This window comes from Elaeis guineensis, chromosome 4 (genome assembly GCF_000442705.2).
Source record: "Elaeis guineensis isolate ETL-2024a chromosome 4, EG11, whole genome shotgun sequence".
Lineage (NCBI taxonomy): Eukaryota > Viridiplantae > Streptophyta > Magnoliopsida > Arecales > Arecaceae > Elaeis > Elaeis guineensis.
This window is the reverse complement of record NC_025996.2, coordinates 3,596,582-3,624,196: the sequence shown is the minus strand read 5'-3', so window position 1 is coordinate 3,624,196 and position 27,615 is coordinate 3,596,582. Positions and strand designations below refer to the sequence as shown.

Genomic DNA, 27,615 nt, shown 5'->3' with positions numbered 1-27,615 from the left:
ATCAAAATAGGAGATAGCAAAGTGAATTCTTATCCATTGGAAGGGATCGAGATCTCTTCTTCTTTCCTCCTCATCGAGCTTTCTCTCTCTTAATCCGAACAAGATGAAACCCTAGACATGGTGGCAAAGATCCAAAAGAAATGAGAGAGAGCTCTTTAAAACTATCGTATTTTTTTTTTCATACATGGCGGATGGAGGCTCTACCTTTTTGCACATGTGGCAAATGGAGGCATTGCTAATGTAGATGCCTGTATTTTAATATATATATATATATATATATATATATATATATATATATTACGAGAATAGCTAAAAAATTAAATATGAAAAAATATTTTAAGATAGGAAATAGAGGCATTTAGAGAAAGATAAAAATTTTATAGAGACTATGACGTGGAAAAGAAATGATAGAGTCTGGCAGACTGGGTGACCTCGTTTGTTGCTAAACAATCTAATGGAGTTTGGAATGATGTATTCTTGTTTCCGATGTCCTTCCGAGATATCTTTTTTTTCTAATTTTCTGCATTGTACTTATACAAGAGTTGCATGAACCAACCGTCTTATCAAAAAAAAATATATATAGAGAAAATTCCCATTGCAGAAGCTTGTCATCAGAAAGTTGCCAGATATGGAGAATTGAAAGGAGAACCGAGTGAAAAAAGAAAAAAATCTCTCTCCTAACCTCTTCTCCCTCTCCCTTCTCTCTTGTAGGGGTGGCAATTTGGTTTGATTTGTCAGATATATGATCTGATCCAATTTGAATGGGATGGATTTTATTCGATCCAATTAAAATTCAGAATGGGTATGAGTTTTAGAAAAAATTTTGAAGTGGGTACAAATCCGATATGGGTAATAATATGCCCCATCTTGAATCTGACCCGACATATATATATATATATATATATATATACACACACACACACACACACACCCATCCACACCCAAATACCCAATACAAAACCCTAGCCATCTAAGCTTTCCATATTAGGCTGCTCCACCTCTCCTAAGCTTCCATATTCGGCTGCTCCACCTCTCCTAAGCTTCCATATTCGGCCACTCCAAGCCTCCCACCCCATTGGAACTCTTGAGGATGGAAAAAGAAGAGGAAAAATTGGGAGAAAATGAAGAAAAAAATCAAGGAAAACAAAGAAAAAGTAGAAAAAATTAGAAGGTAAGTCCTTTTCCTACATAGATTGTCTTTTTTTTTTGCTTTTTTTTCTTTTCTTTTCATTATCTTTTTCAGAGATCTGTGGGAAAGGAGAGCACTTGAGAGAGATTAGAGGGATTTCCGAGGTTTTATTAGATTTTTGTCAAGTATATGGGATTCTGTCCGAGTTGTAGCGGTGTGAGTTGGTTCCCTGAGGTTTGAGAGCTTAATCTTGGTAGAAGCATGATATTTTGTAGGGTTGGGGATTTTTGATTGAAAAGATTTTTTTTTATTACAAAATTTTTAATTTATGGGACTCTATTCCATTGCACAATTTTTTTTAAACTATATAGAGATTTCTGGTACATCTGATCTGATCTGACCTGATCCGTTCTTAGAGCTTAGCTCAACCCGACCTGATCCAAGATGGATACGAGACGGGCATGGGTATAAATTTTTTGCTGACAGGTCGGATACAAATATCGATTGATCCGACTCATACTCGATCCTTTGCCACCCCTATCCTCTTGAGCAAATTCAATGCGATTAATTAAAAAACTAAAACTGAATCCAAAATCTATCACCATTTTCTAAAACCGAAATAGAATTATTTTTGAAGTGAAAAAGTCATAACCATCATAAAAAAATCATAAAATAAAATATTAAAAAATAAAATTATTTAATCTTTTTTGCTTATTTTAGAAGTTTTTATATATAAATATCTAAATTAAAATTATCATCTATAATTTTCATATAATTCATACAAACTTAGCTAATAAATATATCCAAAAATAATAACACAACCATCCAACAAACTCAATAATTCTAAATAATAATATATTTTTCCAACAAGCATGATGATTTAAGTTAAAAGAAGTCCAACTATATCAAAGAAAACAATCTTAACAAACACAATAATCATGAAGAAGAACCGAAGGGAAGACAAAAGCCACCTCCCTAGCATCTAGGGTTTGCCATTTGGTCTTTTTACCTATCCAAGTCCTGTGAATGGTACAGATTGAATTAAATAGATGACTAGGATTCATACTAAATATAAGAAGTAATAATAGACATCAAATATATCTGGTTTTGGATTCAATGCCTAGTTCAATGTCTGGTTTTGTTTCGTATCGGGTTTGAATCAGAGAATTTACCAACATAGGTATCGAAACCGAAACCAAATGATTTTCATTTTAAAATGATCATCGAAATCATTCTCATTTAATTATGTAATTTCAGTTACAACCGCCCTCATTGACATCCCTATTCTTTTTAATCCTTCTCTTTCTTCTTTCTCTTCCGTGGAATACTGCTTCACACTATTTGTAGCACCTGTAGCGAAAGAGAGCTCTTTCCTGTTTCAAGTCAGTATGGCTCAATCATCTTGTAATTAGAGTTGGAAATAGGCTTAGGCAGGCTCGAAACGCATCAGGCTGAGCCAACTTGGGGTCAAGCTACGGGTGAGGCCCAAAAAATTTCAAGCCATATTTAGGGTTAAATATAGAGCTTTTTTTTTTTGAGACCCGATTTGAATATATAATTAGCCTAGCATGAGCTCGAACCCGAATTCAGCCCCGACATGAAGCCTTTTATTCTTTTGATTTCTTTTCTTCCTGCGCATAAACAATACGGCCCTTTACTCTTTGAATAGTCTGGGTACGGTCTCGGAGAACTGTCACTCTTTGGCTAGGGATGTACATGAGATTTGTGCCAGATGGATCTCTGCTACAGGTCTACTTATTTGGCTGGCTATCTAATATTTTCACATGGGATGGGCGGGACGTGGTTCTGTGTATGCAGATTTCCAGAGTCAAGACTGTGTTTCGAATCTCATTTGTGATATATCAAAGCCCGGAATCTTTTGTATTCCAAATTGTTCTGCAGTAAATTCCTTACATTTTTTGTATTCCAAATTTAGAGGTGAAGTCACTGATATATCGTTGAAGCATCACATATAATAAAGTTGTTGATTCCATGTCATGTTGTCCTCTTCACCTCTAATACAAACGAAATTCCTTTTGATTTACAACATTGCATTGGGTAGAAATCATGAGATGAGTTGACATGCTGCTTTTATTTAACAGTTCATATGATCCAACTTCTAGTTCGGCAATCAACTCCTAGGCTGGGCTAATCAGATTCTAGTCGGATTTGAGTCTGAATTTTTTGAAAATTTTTGAGCTTATGCCAAATTCAAAACCAAAAAAATTTTAAATCTGACTAGAATCTGAGTGTGGCCAGGCCCAGTCTGATCCATTTCCAGTCCAACTCATTATGGAACCTAATGTATTTTTGCACAGTCTGTGTTAGATTCGGATCTGAAAGTGCTTTTTTTCAATAATTCACCTAGAAGGATGCTAAACCTGAGTCTCATCCAAGTCACACTCTCCCTCACCATGTAAAAGTGTGCGTCAGTGTGTAGAGAGAGAGATGGGTGGAGAAGCACTAGACTTTAGTCCAAACTCACGTCAAAAATATAATCAAAGCTTCCATCCATCCATCCACACTCAAAACACAAACACTCTCGAGCCTAGATTTATCAGAAAAATACACTATTCTAAACTTCATATATAAAATAGTTTCCTTGTAAAAGTAAATTTATGTTAAATACCAATAGGTCACTGCAAAATAACCCTACAAAAGACCAATTCATGCATCGTAGTGCTTGAAAGGAGAGCTTCGCTTTCATTCCCCATCCAATAGGATATTGATGCATCGCCCAATAAAGCCCTTTTCAACTTTCAATCCCTCCGTGGCTCTGCTGGCTCCAGCAAGCCTATGCAAAAGCTCATCTGGATATAAAAGAGCCAGAGAGTTGGAGAGCTAAATTTCTAACCTAACAGAGATAAAGCCGGGAAGGGCTGCTCCACTTTTCCAAATCCACTTCGATAATTAGGGAGTAATCTTCAAAGTTTTTATTAACCCCGAAAGGAAGCATGAGCAATTACATAAAGGGAGAGGAAACGACGTGGTTGTCACCAATTGATATATAACCAATCAAGTTGGGTTCACGAATTCGAGACTCAGTGGACCATTTGCTTAGGTAACATGTTTCATCATGTCCCTGATCATTGGAGAGAATGTCCGGCATGGGATAAGAGAATCCGGTCTATCTGAGCCGTTGGGCGTTGATACGTCGATTCAGGGGAACTGTTAAGATCATATGAATATGTAGAATCCATGTGACAACATTCTAATGTCGCTTATTTGAAGATAATCGATCATAGCAGTCACTATATTTTCTATTTCCATTATCATCCATGTGATGCATCGCTAAGGATCCAAAATTGTTATGGAGGTCACTATAAAATTAAAACAACTAACAACCATTATTTTGAAGTTTAAATGATGCCATGAGTGAGATGCGATGAGAGGGTGAAGCCACTTGGCACAGTAATTAGATAATGGTAATTTATGAATACAAGAATATAATCGTACCATTAAGTGTGGACACTGTGCATATAAATATTTCTCGTTATCCTTTCCAAAAAAATCAAGATTACGTGGATTCATCTCTTTATTCAATCCAGCTGGTGAATATACCTAGATAACCATTGAAGACCATCAATACCATTTTGACATATGAGATGCAAATATAGTATCTTAGTTGGTCATTATCCTTCAATCTAAAATTTCTTTTTGTTCATTCAATCTTTGCAATATAACAGATGTTTAATTTCTAAAATCTTCTTTTGTTCAACAATAATTTTTCCATCAATATAATACAACCTTATATAAAAGAAGAGTAAAGTGAAGTATTTATTTTAGAAATCATTTTATAATAATAGCGAAATTAAGATGACAATTGTTTTTTGAATAAAACCATAAGAAGCTGGTCATTAGGAACACGGATGATCTTGTTTTAAGTAAATCCAAATTCTTTTTTTTTAATTTTTTGATTGAAAGTAAATCTAAATTCTATCATATTATTTAGAGAAGACAAAATGACCATCACCATTTATCCTCAATGGCGGCAACAATTCTTTGTTTTCCCTCTTTGCCCTGTATTTTCCTTTGGAGCTAGAATGGCAACATCGCTAGGAGCCATGGTTCCGTAATTCTTCAGTTGCCTCTAAATAGAGTTGGAGAAACCTATGATAGAAGTATAGAATATCAGACTACATGGGTTGCTCTTGTTTTACAAATCAACTCAACTTGAAACTCTTGAGATCTTTCCTTTTCCAATCAAATCCTTCAAGATTGCAGAGTTACTAGTTTGAAAACTTATGAAGAATGATACTTCATGGTTGATTCTTGATATAATTTATCAATAATGATGGTTTTCTTTTTTCTTACTACAAAGGACTCTAGAAGGTAGCTATATTGAAAAAAATTTAAATATTTCTATACTCGGAACAGAAGAATGCACTACACACTAGCAAGCTTTTTTTCAAAAAAGAGCTGGATGATTAGCTTAGGCTACCTAGTGTGTGGCACAAAAGTGGAGCTAATTGTCTCATTTTTTTCTATAAGATCCCATTTGCTAGAGGCATATGGTCTTCTCTAACCATTAGTTTAAATCTTGATGACCAGCCTTCTTATCTTTATGCACTCCAAACACCTTGGAGGTAAAAGAAAGTGGAACTCCAAAATTTTTATATGAAAAAACTACTATAAACATTATTCTGCATAAATATCTGCCAACATTTATGATGTGGGGATACTTATGCTCGGGTAAATTTTTGGACAGATACTTAGCACTCTCTTTCGCCGTAGGCAGCTATTTGTGAATCTTATTGTAATTCATTTATACTTTTACTTTCAGCAACACCATTGTATGAACATCCAATATAATTTGTACTTATTTACTAGTTCTTTTCAATAGATTTTGGAGAAGTGCCTTGCTTCCTCCATTTTTGCTCAAAAATAAATCTTTTTATTTTTCTTTTTTTATGTCCTGTCATTACTTAAAGGAAAGGTCTATGATGCCATGATTGTTTCAAGTGTAACTATTATTGGATGGATCTAATTAGTATATTAAAAAAAAAAGCAAAACAAAAGTCTATTTGATGGATCATTATGAGATAAATATGGCAGTGCTCAGAAAATCTCTCCAAAATTGTATATATGGTCACATCCTGTTGTCAAATTGAATAAAAATATGTTGGAGCAAGACTCATGGGATAAATTTCTGGTATGACTCTCGGAAGAAGAAAGCTGCTGAATCTTAGTTAAAGGTTGAATAGATATCTAGAAATAAAATAAACAGCGGAAGATAAGACAAAAGAGAGAAAGATAACAGAAATCTACATGGTAGAAGAAACAAGTCTTAGTAGATGACATAAACAATAAAAGCATTTGGCACACGAAATGGAGCACATGTCATCGGGGATGTAAAAACCCTTGAAACTAATGTATATGACGCTAAAACTTCTCCTTATAATCCAAGCCTTCCATGCTCTAAATTAGCACGGCCTTCTGGATAAAAGCCATCCAAAATAATTTCTCTAATAAATTTTCTAAACTAGTAATATTCCTACTTTAAATATGAATTTTAATCAATTCAAGCTTTGACATAGAATAATTTCTCTAATAAATATTCTAAACTAGTAATATTCCTACTTTAAATATGAATTTTAATCAATTCAAGCTTTGACATAGAATAATTTCTCTTACAGGCTCGCTCCTAAGTCGTCCTTTGACATAGAATAATTTCTCTTACAGGCTCGCTCCTAACTCGTCCTTGGTTCGACAATTGGTTAAGGCCATCAAGTCCACCCGTCGCAATACTACTGCTAGTCATTTTTTTCACTTCACTGTTTTGTTGTCGCCCATCACCTGTTCGATCCAGTGGCTGACCAAGCCCAGGAACCAGCTTGTTGTCCAGTTTCTTCACGGGCCGCACCAAGTTGTCAGGCCCGTAGTTCCCTGCTTAAAGTTTCAAACCCAGAGCTCACCCAAGCTAGACTGAGTTGGCATCAAGTCCTGCGTTTATGCATCGTATTTTTGTGCTCACACACGCATACTAAGTATCGTTCTCCCAGTTAACCTGATCTCAGCCCACAAATTCTAGATTTTATGTTTCAGCTCCATATGCTTCAGACTCAACTTCTCTCTTGTGGTCTTCCATCATTACAACTGATGGTATTGTAAACAACAAGCTTCTCAAGTGGTCATTCGGTTCCGTGGTTATTTAACCCAACTTAACACGAGATGTTGGTCACCCTGCTTTGCTTTCTTTCTCTCTCTCTCTTTTCTTTTTTTTATTTTTTTATTTTTTTAATAATATAAATAGAACCACCCCAGCCTTGCGTAAGCCCTCAACCTACACTTCAACTCTTCTGGGTTTTATTACGCAAGCCAGTCCAGTTGCCGCCAAGCATGGTAATTGGGCCTTGTATCGTGGGCTTCAAAAGCGCCTGCGATCGCAATCACTACTGTCGGATTTTGATTTGTTCCCAAGGTGCCATGGATTTTAGAGCAACCGGCCGGGTTAGCAATCCTTAACGCCTACTTGAATTAATTCAGGAGCTTTGAGTCTAAAATATAGAGAAAGAGTCTAGAAGGTGCAAGAATTTTGAGTGTGAGATGACAGGAATTTTTGGGTTTGGAGAAGTGAGAGAAGGTTTAATAGGGATATTATGGGGATAACCAAAAATTTAAACATTATAAAGCTATTTTGGAACAGGAAATTGTAATACTATGAGAAAGATAAAAGCTGTCATCTAAGTTATTTCAACACTTATATAATTTTTGGGATTGCGATTTAGAAATTTTTCTAATCCATGAACTTTTCGTTTTTTTTAGTGGAAATGGGGGAAGCAAGATGCTTCCCTCAGTCAAAATTTATTAAATATAAAGTACAAATAAGAATAATCCATGAACTTCTTTAGTTATAGAAGATCAGTTTTAAAGTGAAGAAGGAAGACTTGTACTTCAATAGAATTCTAGAAAGAAATATTTGTAAGCTAAGAAAGTGTGAGCGAGAAAGACCGAGGAGAGTACGAGTGAGAAGAGTCTTCTTTTTTTTTTTTTTGGATGGCTCGTCCTACGTCCGTGTCCGCGCGCGTGCAGAGAGATATGGGATGGGGAGCGCTAGACTTTAGTCCAGACTCGCGTCAATGATCTATTCAAAGCCTTCCACTACTCCGTACTTAAAACCAAATACTCTGTGACATAGATTTATTAGAAAAATACACAATGCTTAATTTCAGATATACAGCAGTTTTTCTTATAAAAATAAATTTATGGTAAATACCGATAGGCCACCGTGTAAAATAGCGACACAAAAGACCAATCATGACTTGACTTCTTCATCGTAGCGTTTGATAGAAGAACCTTGCTTCCAATATTCCCCATCCCATGAGGCATTGAAGAACCTCGCTTCTTCATCTTAGGATTTTTGGCACCATCCCTAAGCCTTTTGCCAATTTTAGAAGCCTCACTTATCTATGCTTTTTCAATAATCAATTATCTAGCTCTTTGCCTCATGAGCTGGGAAATGTAACAAAGTTAGCTGCCTTAGATATAGCTCGCAAGGAATTCATTACCTTTTAGAATGAAAGTTCCAACATCAAAAACTAAATAATTTACATGATATCATTTTTGAAAGCAATCGAGGTAGTGCTCGCTTTGGATGTCAGCCTATCCTTTCAGATCGGACTCTTGCTTCACCATGCTAATTACTTAAAATCTTCTTTTTCTTTACTTGGATTCGGCTAGACAAAGCCTAATCTTCTAGGATTAAGATGTCAGTTGCCGAAAGTGATCCATTTTAACGCCCATTTCAGTATTCCATTATTTGTTAACCAAAATCCTAGTGAACTTTTTCTAGTTGGTTCAGAGTCAAATAACTCGGGTAGAACAGGTCTGTATGTATTATTTTTGTCCATCATCCAAATAAAGATATTTTTGTAGGAAAGCCAAGGAGTTCTTGCAGCAGGTACACTACAACTGGGAGGAAGAGGGGGAAAAAATGAACCAAATGTGATTACAGGAAAACCTCGTCTCTTCATAGGTTGTTTCCTTTAAAGACCTGGATAAATCTTCTACCCAAAAAAAAGACCTGGATAAATCTAGTAAACGTTCGTTTTCGAGGCAGTGGGGACTCTTGAAAGTTGGAGTCACTTGACTTAAAGAACTCTCGGTTGGAAGTATGTGTAAGGTAAAGAAACCGTGCTGCAAGGGCTGATATCTGGGCCCTGCCAAGTCCAAGACCTTGTCCTTCCTCACGATGGAACGCACGAGGCCCCACACCCCACCGTGAAGGACTGGGCATAAGTATAACTAAGTCATGCCATGCTAGAGAGAATTATAAGTAGAGATGTTGACTTGCATTGCATTCCTCTTTCTCTTCTTCTTCTTGTTCTTCATCTTCATTTTTTTTCTTTTTTTTTTCATTGGGATGTGCCACCGCGTGACTTGGAGAACAAATTGGATGGAGGGGAGCCGATTGGGATGTGCCAACCGCGTGACTTGGGGAGCACTCGGTTGGAGATTGGATGGTGGGGAGCCGATTGCGGTAGCGGGCCTTTTGGAAGGATATGGAAAGCAAAGAAACCGTGTTATAGGGGGGCTGATATTTTTACTAAAAAAAAAAGAGGAGTAAATTTAGTATAACAAGTCATGCCATGCAGAAGCTAATTGTAAGTAGATGGCGTACTTGCTTTGCATACGTTTTTTTCTAACACATGAGCAATGGTGATAGATAGTTTACCAAAACAAATGACGACCATTTTCTTCAGGCTATCTAAACTCTTCATCATCCACTAGAATCACCAACAGACATACTATCTTTGCATCGGGCAAGAATGCATTTAAATATAAAAAAGTTTGTTATTATTTTTACTTCAATTCTAATGAAAGGTTCGATGAAGCCTTCAAAAGTGAATTTTCAAGCTCCCCTGCTGGAACGAATTAATCAAACACAAGCTCGAATTTGTCGGGTTATGATCTCAAACAAAATAGACTTTGTTCCAGCGGCTGTAGATCTTACCGCAAACACTAAGATAAGTAATGCCAGCATAGTCGCCTGTAGACGTTACAGGAAGCTCAGCAGATGCGTCAAAGCCATTTAAAATGCATGATATTGCAAGTCTAAGATGGTCGTATAGACATTCTCAACAGGAATATACAGGATTCTTTTTCAATTCTTGCCTTAAAGAAAGCCTATTTAGCACTAATTTTTATTACATCTCCGGACCTACAGCCATTTCACCATTTGGGCCATTCCATATTGATATTTGCAGGGTCTTATTCTTTTTGATGATATTCGCAGGTTCTTATTCAAGAGTCCTCGAACGTTTTCTCTAATAACTTTACCCTTTGAAAGTAAGATTGGCTTCTTCGTGACGAGAAAGCCCCACCTTTAGGAAAGTAACTAATAATAATATCTGATAGCCATTTCGCAGCAAAGGACATTGCCATGTAAAGATAGCTGACCACGACGGCGTAAAAAAACAAAATCCAAGGTGTGGGGCTCAACATGGCTCCGGTTAAAGTAAACCCAGAATGCAATCGGTTAAATTCCATCAAGATAAATTCTACCCAAATCAGCCCATCCTAGAAATATCCCATTGAACCCGGAAAGAAAACTCATTGAGAGCAGACGACCATATAGTTGATCAGACAAATAAATTACCCCTGATCCAAAACAACCTATCTTCCAATTGAATAGGATGTGGGCTAGAAGTATTTAATCACATCATAGAAGGCACTATCTTGAGAACCATGAATCATGAATGACTTTCTCAATCACGAGACACGATGTATCACCTAGTAAAGCACCTGCTTCAATTTTCAATCACTCCCTGGCTCCGCTGGCTGCTACAAGCCTCTTAAAATTCTAATCTAACTGGATAGCTAGGGAGGATTTTTTTAATCTAGCATTGATCAAGCAACATTTTTGAGAAAGAAAGTTGATCGATAAACCAACTAATATGAACTGATTTTTGATTCATCATCACTCTTTTTGAGTTATGTTGCGGTCAATCCTCTGTCGTCTGTCGTCGGTAAGAGCACCTACAAAATAAAGTCCTCACAGATCGGAATTATGTCCGACGGAGATCCTCTGATGTTTAAGTCACGAAAAGTGATGAACAGCAATGAAGAAGAATTGAATTAGCAAAATTTTCAGTCCAAAATTATCTTATCCGTACTGTTCATTTATCTTCCTTTTATAAATGATTCTGATATAACCGTCGAGCACATGTCCCCTTTTTATGCGCTAAATTATCGGACCATAATCATGAAGTTAATAGGTTATTTATGCCACTAATGATCATGACACGTAGTCGATAACCATTTATAAAGTAATATGTTAATAAATAGGCCGACTATATGTCGGTAATAATTGTAAATAGTAGTCTTGGAGATCCGAATGATCATCGGTCAGTAACTCTGATATGCCGATGATCTTCGATCGAAGATTAACTAAGTAGTTCGTTGTTGGTTGATAATAGCCGACTGTCGATCAGTCAACTGATTGTTAGTCGAGTAATGTGTTCATAAGACGATATAGAGTCGGAGTCAGATCATTGAATTGTCCCAAAGTTGCCCCCACTCTGAAGTCCAAGATAGTCCGATGTGTATATTATCACGTGGTCTGTCACGGATGAAAAGTTGTCATGTGTTACCTCGAGACTTGGCTGTGGGTCTTTATGATTTTTGAAATATGAGAGATCTCTAGCTATTTTATTGTTTCGATAGCTGCGAAATCATTATTGGGCCGTCGTTTCAGAAAGATAATTCGACACCGGACATTGGATTCAGACTAGTAGATTTGCCACGTATCCAAACATTATTGGCTCTGAGCTATTCATATGGATGATGGTGAGATGGTACGATCGGAAGCAGATGCATCGAACCGTTCGATCAATGGTCATCTGGATGTTGCCATGTGTTATTATCTGATGAGATCTATATTTGATCGATTTCATCCGGATCGTTGAGGGGTCCTATATATAGAGTCACTTTCAGCCAGACTTTTACTTTGCATTTGTCACCATCCTCTGCAGCGAAAGGTTCTGCTGAAAAGCTGCCTCAGTACTAGGAGCTCCGAGCTTTGTTCTTCATACCCCTCTTTAGTTTCAGGTTAAGTTTTCTTGTCTTTATCCTTGAGTCCTTCTCTTTTTAGGATTTTTGCTTTAGAATTTTCTTCTCTTCTCTAGTTTTCCATGGTTAGCAGAAAAATTTTTTCTTCTCGAGATAGTCGGTCGAAAAATCCGACTGACGACTATCCTTCAGATCCGAAAATGAAAGCTTCTTCCTTATCCGGATCCAACATTGAACGGCTCTGGGAACAATATCGTATCCCGGAGCAGTATTAACTTTCCGCTCTGGCTCGAATGGTTGGGTGAATTTTCCTCCTTCGAGTCAAGTTACAATTTATGTCGAGGACCTTCGGATCCGATCTTTGATTTTTGATTTCGGAGTTCGTCCAGAATCTTTTTAATTACTACGGTCTCTACCCTGCTCAGGTGGCTCTGAACTCTGTCCAGCTGATCATTAGCTTTGCTTTATTGTGTCATCTTATACCGATTGTTCCTCATCATTTTTTTTTTTGATCTTTCTTCATCCTTCATCTTCATCCGAAGGCCAAGGATTGGTGGTTCTTCCATCCAAGGAAAGGCCTTTCTTTTATCAGCGATCTTCCATCATCCATTCATGGATGAAGAATTAATTTTTCTTTATTTCTTCTTCTTCTCTCTGGGACTTTCCTTCATTCTGAGATGACCCAAGGACCGCTCCAACGAGAACAGTTGGGTGGAGGCCGATGATCGAAAAGACTTCATCTGACTGAAGGAGATGGCATACCATCCAGCGAGAGCTGATGACCGAACAAGCTCTCTACGATGCCGGGCTTAGTTCGATCACCTCTTTAGGTATAACATAGTCGGTTATTTATTTATTTTTTATTTATTTTTGAACTGTACTAATTTTTTATTTTGATTGCAGTCATACAGTCGAGGACATGAGTGTGTCTGCCGATATTCGTCTGCACACTGTCAAAAAGAAGGCAGCGTCTGAAGCTGGCCCTTCTCGACTGTCGAAGAAAAGTCGGGTCGTCACTCCGTCTACACCAGCGAGGGAATCCGACATTCTGTCGAAGTCAATTTTTGAGCCAGTTTTGACGTTGTCAGCCCCGACAACACTTTTTGAGGTGTCATCTGCTGAAGATGGGATGGAAGAAACAATGGAGTTACAGCAGAACCATCGACAGCTCCATCAGCTGAGGTTTGGATCGGGGTGAAGGTCGCGATCGAACCAGAACAGTCTATGGCTGCACCAGCTATTTCTCCGATGGAATGCTCTTAAGCATAGTCGAGCTCCGACTTCCTAGCATTCTCGAGTGCGGGACTGCCGACTGGAAGTCGAGGGAAGGCACCAGCTACTTCAACCGATGACAGGTCATCTGCAGGCCTTCCAACTCTTGTCGATATTCGGATCTCCGAGGGTGAGTCTGCCTTGGCCAATCCGGTATTGGCTAGACGGCTCATCGAAGCTACTCTTCTTCCGATCGATCGGGAGAATAGGAAGAACTGAACTGTTGCTGAGATGTTTTCTTCTTTTTATCCGATGATACTCAGGGTAAGATTTCAGATATTTTTTTTTTTTCAATTTGATTCGACTTAACTTGTCTTCTGTTTCAGTGGGCGCATGACATGCACGATCTTGAGAGCGACTATCGAAAGATTGCCTACTTTCATCGATCGTGGATGGATAAGGTGGGGCTGTCATCACCGAGAAGACTGCTGCCGTAGAACAACTTCAGACGGTGACTGAACGGAAAAGGAGCTTCAGTAGCAGATCTCCTAAATGATGGTCGACTTATAGTCCTCCAAATCCGAACTTAAGTCGGCTCGCTAGAATATCTTATCTCTTGAGTCGCGAATCAAGGGCAAGAAGCACTCCATCCATCGGCTCCGGTGAGAGAGGGATGGATGCATTGACAAGCTTGAAGCCAAATGCGGAAGGCATCAGGCCACTCTGAAAAAGCTGGCACTGGTCGATGCTGAGTCGGCCTTCGCGAGAGTTAAAGCATAGTCGATGAGGGAAGCCCTAAGTCTGGCCGTTGAGAACTTCAAAAATTTTGAAGAATTCAAAGAAAAAAATTCTCGAAGGTGGATATGCTTCTTACTGTGTCCGATATGAGGACGGCCAAGATGCGGTCGAGAAATTATACCCAAATTTGAACTTGAGCAGCATCATTCTTTCTTGTTCGGGTGATGAAGCTGCCAAAGAAGGGGCTGCACCGACTGAAGATGATGCACCGACTGCACTAGAAGCTATTCCAGTCACCAATGCTGGGCCAGAGCACGGAGATGAAGACAACAACTGGTGATCGGTGTAACGTTTTTACTTTTTTTTGTAATCAGAAACTTTGTAATCGGACCTTGGGTCTAATTTTGTAACTTCATTTCAATAAATGAAAGGAAACTTTTCAAAGTACCAACTCTTTTTTTTCTGTGCATCAGCAATGTTGTTGAATCATATTTTGATTACCGAATATCGATCGATAAATCGAACATTCTGTAGTAATTGTAGAATTATTCGTTAGTCGAATACCAATTGACATACTTTACCTTTTAGGTATTAGGATAAACGGTGATAAGCTGAACATCTTTCGACGGACCGTAGTCAAGTCAGTATGTCTAGTTATTTGATAAATGATGGTAAACCAAATATCCTTCGACTGACTGTAGTCAAGTCGGTAGAGTTTTAATTCGATCTGGATCGTATTGGCATAGTATTCTACTTAGTTAAAACTAAGTCGGTATAAATAATCATTTGACTAGAGTCGACTTTTATAGTGAAAAGTCGAGATATAATCGGTATCAAAATACAGTCGGTATATTGACTTTTATAATAAAAATTGATATATAGTTGATGTGTTGATTTTTGCAGTAAAAAATTAAAATATAGTTGATAAGAATTGACCGTCCATCTATCGATTCAATATCACTTTGTAGTTGGCCAAAACTTTTGTGATTCTGAAATTCAATGTTTCATTCAGAATACTGTACATATGAACAACTTTATTGATAATATATTTTTAAGTTGTCAGCATTCCACGTTTGAGGAACAGCTATTCCTTCAAGAATTTTCAGTCGATATGCATCCGATCTAAGTGTCTCGATTATTCAGTAGGATTCTTTCCAATTTGAGATAATTTTTTTGATCCAGAGGTCTTGAAATTTCTGCTTTTCTTAGGACCATATCTCTTGGATGAAAAATCTTCAGCTTAACTTTCGTATTATAATATCGGGCTACTCTTTATCGATATATTATCATCTGAACTTGAGCTTGCTGTCAGATTTTTGAAAGTAAGTCTAGATCAGCTCTCCGACATTCTGAATTGCTCGGCTCACTGTATTGCTCTATCCTTGCTGATGGTAATCTAATCTCAAGTGGGATTATCGCTTTTGTTCCATAAGCCAGGTTAAATGATGATTCTTCCATTGGTATATGAGGAGTTGTTTGATATGCCCATAAGATTGGAAATAGTTTTTCCACCCAGAGGCCTTTAGTTTCATTCAGTCTGATTTTGAATCCATGCAAGATTGTTCGGCATGTTACCTCCACCTCTCTATTGGATTGCGGATGGCCGACTGATGTGAGTTTGTACGTAATGTGAAATTTTGTATAGAATTTTTTGAAGTTTTGATTATCGAATTATCGACCATTTTCAGTGATGATGGTGTGTGGTAGATCGAATCTATATTTGATTAATTTTTGAATGAAGTCTTCCATCTTACTTTCAGTGATTTGTGTCAGAGATTTAGCTTCCATCCATTTAATAAAGTAATCAATGACGACCATTATAAATTTTTTCTGATCAGATGCCAGAGAAAAAAGATCAAGTATGTCAATTCTTCATTGTGTGAAGGGCCATGGTGCAGCAATTGATGTCAACTGACTGGCCGGTTGGTGTTGTATATTTGCATATTTCTGACATAGTTCACACCTTCGGATAAGTTCAGCTGTATCTTTTGTCATGATGGGCCAATAATATCCTCATTGTAAGACTTTGTAAGCCAAGATTTATCCCCCTAGTGATTTTTACAAATTCCTTCATAAATTTTTCTAATGCATAGTTGGCATTTGTCAGTTCCAAATACTTCAGTAAGGGAAGAGCGAACGACCTCTTTTATAGTTGACCATTCATCAAAATATATTGCGAGACCGTCCATCTAAGTCGTTTGGCTTTTGAGGGATCCATAGGTAGAGTTCCATCAGTCAAATATTGGATAATTGGGTCTATCCAGCTTGATTTATCATTGATTTGTAGCACTTCTTTGACTTTATTAATACTCGGTTGTTCAAAGCATTTGATGAATGTTCGACCCAGCGAGTTGAAAGAAGTAGTTGCGAGTTGCGAAAGTATGTCAGCTCTAGTATTTTCTATCATTGGGATGTGAAAGGTCTCAAAATATTTTAGGATTGACATAAGATCTTTCACCTTCTGAAAATACTTCATCATAATTGGATCTCGAGCTTCAAACTCATCCTTAACCTGCCCAGTAATTAACTGTGAGTCTGTGAAAACCTTTAGGCTGTCAATATCAAGCTCCTTGGTAATCTTTAAGCCAGCTAAGAGTGCTTCATATTCGGCTTGATTATTCGAAGCTTTGAAATTAAATCGAAGGACATATTCTGTTACAACTCCTTCGAAATTAGTAAGGATGAGACCAGCTCCACTATCATGTGCATTAGATGCTCCGTCAATATGTAGCACCCATGCCGACGTTAAGTCAGACTTGGGAGTTGTAGCTTACTTTATTTTATCATTGGATTCATCCTCGAGATTATTATCAGATATTGTACATTCGACGATGAAGTCAGCCAAAATTTATGCCTTCATTGATGGACGTGGGCGATATTATATATCAAATTCATCAAGTTTTATCATCCCCTTCGTCATTCGACTTGATGTATCAGGTTGGTGTAAGATTGCCTTCAACGGCTGATCTATCAAGACGATAATATGGTGTGCTTGAAAGTATGAACGAAGTCATTATGATGATATGATTAGAGCATAGATCATTTTCTCTGCTCTTGAATATCTTACTTCAGCATTGTGAAGCACCTTGCTAGTGTAATAGATCAGTCGTTGAATTCGATTTTCATTCTCTTGGATAAGTACCGAATTAACTGCCTCCGTCGATGTCATCAAGTAGAGATACAAAATTTCTCTAATTTTTGATTTTATAAGCAATGGTGGAGATGCAAGGTATCTTTTCAGATTCTCGAAGGATTATCGGCACTCGTCTGACCATGAGAAGTCTTTTGTTTGTCTTAAGATTTTGAAAAAGAATAAGCATTTTTCTGTCGATCTTGAGATGAATCGATTGAGTACGGCAATCCTTCCATTGAGCTATTGTATCACTTTCTTAGAACTAGGATGCTTCATGTTGATGATAGCCTTTATTTTCTCAGAATTGGCTTCGATTTCTCATTGTGACATAAAAAATTTAAAAAAAATTTCAAAAGTTATTCCGAATACACACTTAGTCGGATTCAACTTTATCTGATATCGTCAAAGTGTGCTGAAGATTTCTTCTAGATTTCGTACATGATCAGCATTTTGAGGATTTTTCACCAGCATATCATCCACATAAACTTTCATATTTCACCCAATTTGTACCTTGAAGATTTTGTTAACTAGTCGTTGATATGCGGCTCTGGTATTTTTTTAAACTGAAAGGTATTACTTTATAACAGTAGATGCCTTTGTCGATTATGAAGGTTGTGTGCTCCTCATCTTCAGGTGCCATTCGAATCTGATTGTAGCCTGTAAAGACGTTCATGAAGCTTAAAAGTCGATGCCTCAAAGTTGCATCAACTAGTTGATCAATCTTCGATACAGAGAAACTGTCCTTCAAATAGGCTTCGTTTAGGTTTATCGACTTCTTCATCGATGACTTTCTATCTTTCAGGAATAAAAGACTTTTTCTTTTATCTCACCGGCTTAATCTTTGGATCAATATTTAGCCGGTGGATTATTACCTTCGGAGGAATGCTTGGCATATTAATAGCCGACCAAGTAAAGATGTCGATGTTTGCTCTGAGTAGATTTATTAGTTGCTGTCACTTTAAATCAGACAGCTGCGATCCAATTTGGACCGTCTTCTCAGAATCTTCTTTTTTTAGTGGGATGAAAATCAGTTGTTCGACTGGTTCACCCCTCTCTTCATTTTCTCTTTGATCCAATTTATCAACGGACAAAGAGTCTTCAGGTTGATTATTTTGTGTGAAAATCAGGAAGCAGCATCAGGCAAGTTGTTGATCTCCATGTATCTCTCTGACTCCATTTCTTATCAAAATTGAACAAGCAGATGAAATATCGAGACTACTGCTCTCAGGGCATTAAGTCCAGATCGTTTGAGTATGGCATTATAAGTCGAAGAAACTCGGACAACTGTGAATGTCAAAAGAATAATACTCTATTGTAGTTCAGCTCCTACGATTAGTGGGAGAGTGATTTGTCTCTCCACAATAACTGCATCTCCAGTAAAATCGATCAATGATGTCGAGACTCTTCTGAGTTGATTAGTCGGTAGTTGCATTCAGAAGAAAGTCGAGTAAAATAAAAAATCTATCGAGATTCCATTATTTATTAATTTTTTTTTACATCATAATTTGCTATCATTGCCGAAACAACGACATCGTCATCATGGAGAGTTTGAATTCTTCGAACATCTTCTTTCGAAAAAGTAATTACATTGTCGAGTCATCGCTTCTTCGATGACTCTTCTTGGGAAGTTGCCCTCCAATTTTTCTGTCACCCAGAGATCATGTTAATTACTCCTGTCATTGATCGATTGTTGAGTGTCTTCTTAATTTGTGGCTAAGATTGTTAGTCGGTCGGAGGTTGAGTCGGACGATCTCGTCAAAACTTCTCGAGGTAACCTCATCGAATCAGAGCTTCTATCTCATCTCTGAGCTGGATACACTGTTCGATATCATAACCGTGATCATGATAGAACCGACAGTACTTTTTCCTGTCACGGCTCCTCGACAGTGCTTTCATCATAGGGGGTATCGTAAATACTCATCTCCTTCGATCTCCATCAGAATCTATGTGCGGAGAGTAGAAAGAGAAGCATAGGAGTCATACCTGCCATAACTACTAGACTTCGGACTCCATTGTCGAGGTGAAGCTCTCTTATTGATAATTGGCCGACTTGATTCGGTCGGAGCTCTACTTTTCTTCTGTTTCTTCTTCTGATTTTTTTTTTATCTGACGTCTGTCAGAAGCAGTTTCATCTATGTGAATATACTTGTATGCATGCTCCAGAAGTTCAGCATAGGTCTGAGAGAGAGTTTTATCTAAAGAGTATGTGAATCTGGATTCTCTCAGACTCCTCTTTCTGACCAATATAGCCATGTCTTCATTGAGGTCCCTGATCTCAAGTGTGGTTGTATTAAATCGAGTCACAAAATCTCTCAACGTCTTTGTCTTACCTTGCTTGATTGAGAAGAGACTATCTGAGGTCTGTGGCGGCCTTCGGTTAGTACTGAAGTGGGCCATGAAAGAATGCTTAAGCTGCTCAAAGGAGTTAATGCTCTCTGATTGAAGTCTAAAATATCATACTCGAGCAGCCTTTCGAAGAGTTGCCAGGAAGCTAATGTATAAGAGGGCGTTAATTGCCTCCTGAATCATCATGAGAGCTTTATAGCTCTTCAAATGGTTGATTGGATCAGTGGAGCCGTCATATGGCTCCATTTGTGGCATCTTGAACCGAGAAAAAATTGATTCATCCAGGATGCGCTGAGAAAAAGATTGGACAGTATGGAAGTCATAATCATTGGAGGACTTTCGACCTTTCACCTGAAGTCGAATAAGCTAACGGTCAATCTCTCTAAACTTACGTTCATAGTCGTCGAACCGCCGTTACTGAAAAACTCCAGGGGTAGACCCCATAAAGAGCTCGAAAAGAGAGAAGCAAAAGGCGTCCGCAGCCATTTTTTCTTCCTGATACTATATGCACGAGAAGGAGAGGGAGAACACCGCGAATGATGGGTGGCATGATGGGAGTGTCGAGAATACGGTTGTCCATCTCGATAGGAGTGTTGAGATGATCACCGCTCCAAAGATGAGGAGGGTGAGCGTCATGGAGGACGGCGTCTATGCTTAGATGGCACTGACTGAGCCATCGGCTGCTCCACTGGCAGTTGCTGCTACTGGTAGGTTTGTTGCTACTGGAGGCTTTGAACCGTCTTCGTCAAAACCTTCATTTGCTGTATAAGCACAGTAATTTATGCGTCCGTAGTAACCACAGGATGCGAAGAACTGGACTTTGCCACTAGAGATGGGGGAGGAACATCTTTCTGATGGAAAGACTGCCTCGTTGATCCCGTCGAGTGTTGAGCTCTGATTTTTGGTATGGTTGATTGTAGTCTCCCCCCACCTGACGCACCAATCTGTTGTGGCCAATCCTCTGTCGTCTGTCGTCGATGAAGAGCACCTGCAAAATAAAATCCTCATAGACCGAAATTGTGTCCGGCAGAGATCCTCCGATGCTTAAGTTAGAAAGAGTGGTGAACAGCAGCTGAAGAAAAATTGAATTGACAAAGTTTTCAGCCCAAAATTATCTTATCCATGCTGTTCATTTACCTCCCTTTTATAAATGATTCTGATGTAACCGTCGAGCATGTGGTCTCGCTTTTTATGACGCTAAATTATCGGACCATAATCATGAAGTTAATCGGTTGTTTATTCCCACTAATGACCATGACACAGTCGATAATCGTTTATAATGATTAGGTGTGTTGAGAAGATAAGCCGATTATATGTCGGTAATAGTTGTAAGTCGGTAGTCTTAGAGATCCGAATGATCATCGATCAGTAACTCTGATATGCCGATAATCTTCGGTCGGAGATTAACTAAGTTGTTCGTTGTTGGTTGATAATAGCCGACTGTCAGTCGGCCAATTGATTGTTAGTCGGATTAATATATTCATAAGGCCGATGTAGAGTCGGAGTCGGGGTCGGTTGAATTATCCCAATAAGTTAAAATGGAGACAGTGAGACACTTCCTCCCAAATTTATTAATCAAAATGGTACGCATGATTTTTGACGTATTACCAAAAACAAAATAATATAGACTTGGTTCTTGACTGGAAATATGTTCTGAGAGAACTACAGGATTCCAATCATGAAAAGTTCCTTGTCTTGTAACTTTGGAGACTTCTATTGTGCTCATTAGATCAATTCTATAGGGTAGCAGATTTTGCATACTTATCAACATTCATTGATCCTTTCTATATGTAAATATATTTTTTTATAAATTCTATTTTGAGATTTGCTTACTTGCATCTTGTTGTTCGAGCAGTGCATTCATAAAATTGGATGGTTTTGTGTTCCCTTATAATCAGCAATACCTGTTGCTCTTACTTGGCATCGAAAAAGAGGGAAGTAAGTGTAAATGTAAGAGCCTTTTTGGGGAGAAAGTGATTAAATCAACTTGGAGGGTAACTTTATCGCTCTCCCCTCCCCTGTGCTCCCCATCTGACCGCCTCCTCACAATTAACCGTGCACCCCCACCCCCGTTACATGGACAATGAAAATGGACATGGATTGTAGAGAAGCCGAAAGGTCGTGAATGAGGGCCATGGTGGGGTGCTTCGCGACCATGACCCGGTAGACGGGGGACCACTGAGAGACTGCTTGCTTTCTTTAGGCCTTCTTTAGGCCTTTTTTTTTTTCCGATCACCGACTTATTAATTGTTCTTGGCCGCTGAAAGAAACATATATGCCTATCAGATTGACCACAAGGTCTTTTTTTTTTTTGATTTGATGAACAGCCCAAGAATCGTGGGGAACGTGCTCCCTCGGTCTATAAGTAAGTTGCTCGAATCCGCATTTCGGTACCAACCAACAAAACTAGAGCCCACGAAACCCCCTAGAGAGCCATATTAATTAATTAATTATGGATCCTGGTCGCAGGCATTCCCAATCCCAATCCCTCTCTCAGAATCTCCTGTCCACCGGCCGCCTCCTGCTATCCTTCATCCTAATTCTTCACTACTCATCAGCGATGGTAGTTGCTGCGACCACTGCTTCTTCAATCCTTGAATCCCAAGCCAAGTTCTGCTCCACTGGAAATCCACCCTTCAAAATCCACACACCCAACAACTCAGTTCTTGGTCTCTCTCCAACAACACCTGCATGTGGTATGGTATCACCTGCGCCGAGATTAATGGAGGCCCCGCTGTGATCACTGGCATCAGCCTACCTCGTGCGGGCTTAGTAGGTAAGCTCGATAGCCTCAACTTCTCCGCCCTCCCATCTCTCACTCGCCTCCATCTCCGACGCAACTATTTGTTTGGAACAATCCCCCCAAGCATAAGCACTCTTTCCGCTCTCACCTCCCTCGATCTCTCCCATAATCACCTTTCCAACAATCTGTCCATCACTTTTGGCAGCCTCTCCAACCTGACTGAGATCGATCTCTCCTCGAACAAATTCACAGGCGCACTACCTCTAGAGATTGGTCAGCTCAAGAGTCTACGCGCGCTTCGTTTATTCGAAAACTATCTCACTGGACCTATCCCTCCTTGACCAACCTAAGCCTCCTTTACCTTCACAGAAATCAATTCTCTGGCAATATCCCCCATGAACTAGGCAATCTAGTTAACCTCTTGAATCTAGCAATCTCATATAATAATTTAACTGGTTCCATTCCTTCTAATTTAGGCAATCTCACCAAATTGAAGGCCTTGTATCTCGGCAAAAATAATTTATCTGGCACCATCCCTCGTGAATTAGATAACCTAGTGAACTTAACTGATCTAGATATCGCAGAAAATCAACTATCAGACTCCATTCCTTCTACTTTAGGAAACCTCACTATGCTTAAAACATTATTCCTCTTCGTCAATCATTTATCTGGCACTATCCCTCATGAATTGGGCAACCTAATGAACCTAAGTGATCTAGACATTTCAGAAAATCAACTATCAGGCTCCATCCCTTCCACTTTAGGAAACCTCACCACATTAACTAAATTACTTGCTTTTAACAATCAACTGTCTGGCTCCTTGCCCAAAGAACTAGGTAATCACACCAATTTGGTTTTACTAGACATGTCGAACAATAGTTTTTTTGGTTACTTACCATCAGAGATCTGTAAAGGAGGTGCACTGCGACGTCTTCTGTTGCAAAACAACTACTTTGAGGGCCCTATTCCAAGAAGTTTAAAAAATTGCTCTAGCTTATTTAGAGTTCGCCTTGAAGGAAACAAGCTTAGTGAAAATATCTCTGAAGCCTTTGGGATATACCCAAATCTAGACTACATTGACATGAGCTATAACCAATTATATGGCCAGATATCACCAAGTTGGGCATATTGTCAAAATCTGACATTCTTCAGGATTTCTGGGAACCAACTTTCTGGTAACATCCCCCCGGAATTTGGGAAGTTGCTTCACTTAGGAGTCCTGGACCTTTCTTCAAATCAACTTGCAGGAGAAATACCAAGAGAGTTAAGTACCATGAGCTTATTGTTCAACCTGACTTTGAGTGATAACAAAATTACCGGAATAATTCCCTTGGAGTTTGGAAAATTATCTAATCTACAAATACTTGATTTATCTAACAATGACATCAGGGGCCCAATACCCCAACAATTAGATAATTGCATTAACTTGCGCACCTTGAATTTGGGAAGAAATAAATTGAATGGGAGCATTCCATCTCAAATTGGAGAGCTAGAAAGATTGCAGGATTTACTTGATCTGAGCTATAATTTTCTTGAAGGAGAGATACCAACACAACTAGGAAGTTTGGCATATTTGATATCTTTGAACTTGTCCCACAATAATCTATCAGGTGCCATTCCTTCATCCTTTGGAAACATGTTGAGTTTGTCGTTAATTGATGTATCATACAATAATTTGGAGGGCCGAATTCCGAGAAGCAAATTATTTCAAAATGCTCAAGCAGAGTGGTTTTATCCATAACAAAGGTTTATGTGGTGAGGTGCCAAGTTTGCCTTCTTGTGGATCAACCACTACAAGTGCTCAACGTTCAGCTAAAAACCACACTACACTCTTTGCTATCACTCCTATATTGGGCAGCTTGGTTCTTTTAGGTTTGTCTACTATCATCATTGTAGCTCTTTGCAAGAGAAGAAAACCTACAGAGCAAAAAGATAATGATATTATTATCGGTGATATATTTTCCATATTGAATTTTGATGGAAGGGTTGCTTATGACTACATCATCAATGCCTCCAAAAATTTTGATGAGAAATATTGCATTGGGAGTGGCGCATATGGCAAAGTTTATAAAGTAGAATTTCCAATGGAACATGTGGTGGCTGTTAAGAAACTTCATCTGATGGAAGGTGTATTGGATGAGAAAAGTTTTCAAAGTGAAATTCAAGCATTAACTAGAATTCGACACCGTAACATTGTAAAACTTCATGGATTTTGCTCCAATTCAGATTGTAAATTTCTTATATATGAGTACATTGACAAGGGAAGTTTAGCTAGCATCCTTTGTAGTCAAGAAACAGCAGAAGAATTGAATTGGGAGAGAAGAACTTGTATTATCAAAGATGTGGCCCATGCTTTGTCATACATGCACCATGATTGCAATCCATCCATAGTGCATCGAGACATCTCCAGCAATAATATACTATTAGACTCTGATTTCAAGGCTTATCTTTCTGATTTTGGTACTGCAAGAATTCTAAAACCTGCTTCATCAAATTGGAGCACACTAGCTGGCACAGTTGGCTATGCTGCCCCAGGTAAGTCATTATTCCAATTTCTCCTTATTATTGTAGTTGTTTTATTTGTAATATATATATATTTTTCTGTGTGTGTGATACTTTTCTTTATTTTTCTATTTCAATGTCTTACATGGCTTACCACGCATTTAAAAAATAGGATTAGCATATATTTGTCAAATAAAGATTTTTCAGTAAACATATGACGGTAATTATATCTTTCATTTATGAATCTATCTATACTAGAGCTTAGCTATTTAAATAAAAGTAAACTAGTGCCGGTAGATAATTAATTTTTCTAATGATGATTATAATATTTAACTAATAATCATTTCAAAACAATTTTAAAAAAATATTACAAAGCATAATCTTCAATTAATCAATAATAACATTTATTATGTAAATATCAAAGTATTTCCAAAAATTAATATATAAATTAAGGAAGTTGAAAAGTGCATCTAACAAGTGGAAATAAGATTTTGGCATTTTTGTTAAGTTAGGAAAAAAAATTTAAATTGGAAACAAAAAAACTATTTATTTCTTTTTTTTTTTTTTTTTTGCAGAACTTTCGTACATGACAAAGGTGAATGAGAAATGTGATGTATACAGTTATGGCATAGTAATATTAGAAGTAATAATGGGAAGGCATCCAGGTGATCTTGTCTCCTCCCTATCATCATCAGATATCCAACATATGTTATTCAGTGATGTGTTAGATCAACGTATCTCACCTCCTACAACTTATATAATAAAAGAAGTATTATTGCTGGCTATGATCGCGTTTTCATGCATTCGTGCTACACCACAAACTCGACCAACCATGCAAAGGATATCTCACTTATTCATAAGTGGCAACATTCCAACTATTCATGAGCCATTCAATTCAATCAAATTATGTCAATTAGTGGAGTTTTTACCATAGATGTAGTGCACAAAAACTACAAAAACATAATGTAGCTCTTTCATATTGCATAGTACAAGTTTTGTAACTATTTTCTATTTTTACCTTTTAGAAACACCATTATATGAATCTCAGCACTATTGTTCTCATTCATTATTCTTTTCAACAAATTTGAGGGAAGTATCTCACTACCTCCATTAGTCCACTCCCCATCCCCCAACTTAAAAAAAAAGATTGTTTTCTTAACTTTTCTTTTTGTGTAGTGTCATCACTTCATAGATGACGTGTGATGTCGTGATCCATGTTATAGTTTCAAATGGAATGATTTTTTTGATGGATCAACGGGTATTAAAATGAGAGGGGAAAAACAAAAGGCCATGATGGGTCATTGTGATATAACCACGGCAACATTAAGAAAATTCTAAATACAAAGGAGACTTCTTTTTAGAATTGTATGCATTGTCATAGCCAGTTGTCAAATTGACAAAAGCATGATTGAGCAAGACTAGCAAAATAAAGTTCTAATATGGCTCTTGGCAGAAGAATTAGCAATTAATATATTTTAAATGAATCTTTTTTGAAAAAAAAAATTCTGAATCTTTCCTAAAAATTGGATAAATATTGAAAAAGAAAATATGAAAGACAAAGGAAATAGAAAGATTTGAGGAACTTATAAAGAAGACAAAGCAATCCTTAGTCAATAACATATACAACTAAATCATTAGGGCATGACATGGAACACACGTCAACAAATATGTAAAAATCCTAGAAAATAGTCTAGATGATGCTAAAACTTTCCCATGTAATCAAATCCATCCAGATAAAAGCCACCCAAAGTAAGTTCTCTGATAAATACTCTACACTAGAAATATTCCTAATTTAAGTATGAATTTTAATCTATTTGAGTTCTACATATAAAATAATAGTTTTGTAGGCACACTCTTAACTCACTTAGGTCCATGGTTCAAGGTTGGTTAAGACCATCGAGTCTATTCGTTGCATTAATTGTTGGTGCGAGTCATTTTCCACTTCACTATTTCAAGGTTGGTCAAGGCCATCAATTCTTACTTGACCACGCTAATGACTTAAAATTGTCTTTTCCTTTGTATTCGGCTAGACAAAGCCAAATCTATGAAGATTAAGATGTCAGTTGCCAAAAGTGTTCCATTTTAATGCCCATTTAATGATTCCAATGCTTGCTAATCAAAATCTAAGAGAACTTTTTCTAGTTGGTCCAGGTTCACTCAGAGAAGATTTTGGGTCACAATCAAATAGCTCAGGCAGAACAGACCTATATGTATTATTTGTGTAGGAAGCCTGCCATGTCTTGTAGCTGGTCCACGACCACAGGGACATGAAGGGAACAAAGCAACCATAGCAGAGGGCAGGAAAACCTCATCCGCTTCATAGCTTGTTGCAAGTGCTGTATCTAGGTCCCTAAGAATTTGCTAAAGATGTTAGTTGGGAGTAAATAGATACCCACCATATCCTTCTGCAAATTTGGAAGCCATCTAAAATTGACATACCCATGTTCTCATTCAAGATTCCTCATGCCTGTAATGTTTTGTCTAATGACTTGACCTAAGATTAGCCCCTTGGTGACAGAAAGGACAGCTTTAGAGAAAGCAACTTATAAAATGTGATATCCATTTCACAGTAAAAGACATGCCATGTAAAGGTAGCAGACGGCAATGGCGTATACCAAAATCCAAAATTTGGGGCTCAAAATGGCTTGGACTAAGTTGAACCCGGACTGAAATTGGCCAAACTGTTATTGAGTGGAGGAAGCTTCCAAGGAAGAGTGTAGTTCGTTTTGGATCAGCATTCCATCAAGAAAAATTCCACCCAACGAAGCCCATCCTAAAAAAATAGGATTGAAGCTAAGAAAA

At 37.9% G+C, this 27,615-nt stretch overlaps 1 protein-coding gene across 1 annotated transcript; it reads left to right on the top strand.

The window, feature by feature from the left end:
- Positions 1-22,020: 22,020 nt before the first annotated feature.
- On the top strand, positions 22,021-25,747 carry LOC105036522 (uncharacterized). Its single transcript, XM_073255054.1, is given in 6 exon segments — positions 22,021-22,174; positions 22,177-22,644; positions 22,647-23,003; positions 23,148-24,040; positions 24,042-24,846; positions 25,389-25,747. Coding segments are annotated over 6 exon segments (3,036 nt in total).
- The last annotated feature ends 1,868 nt before the right edge of the window (positions 25,748-27,615 follow it).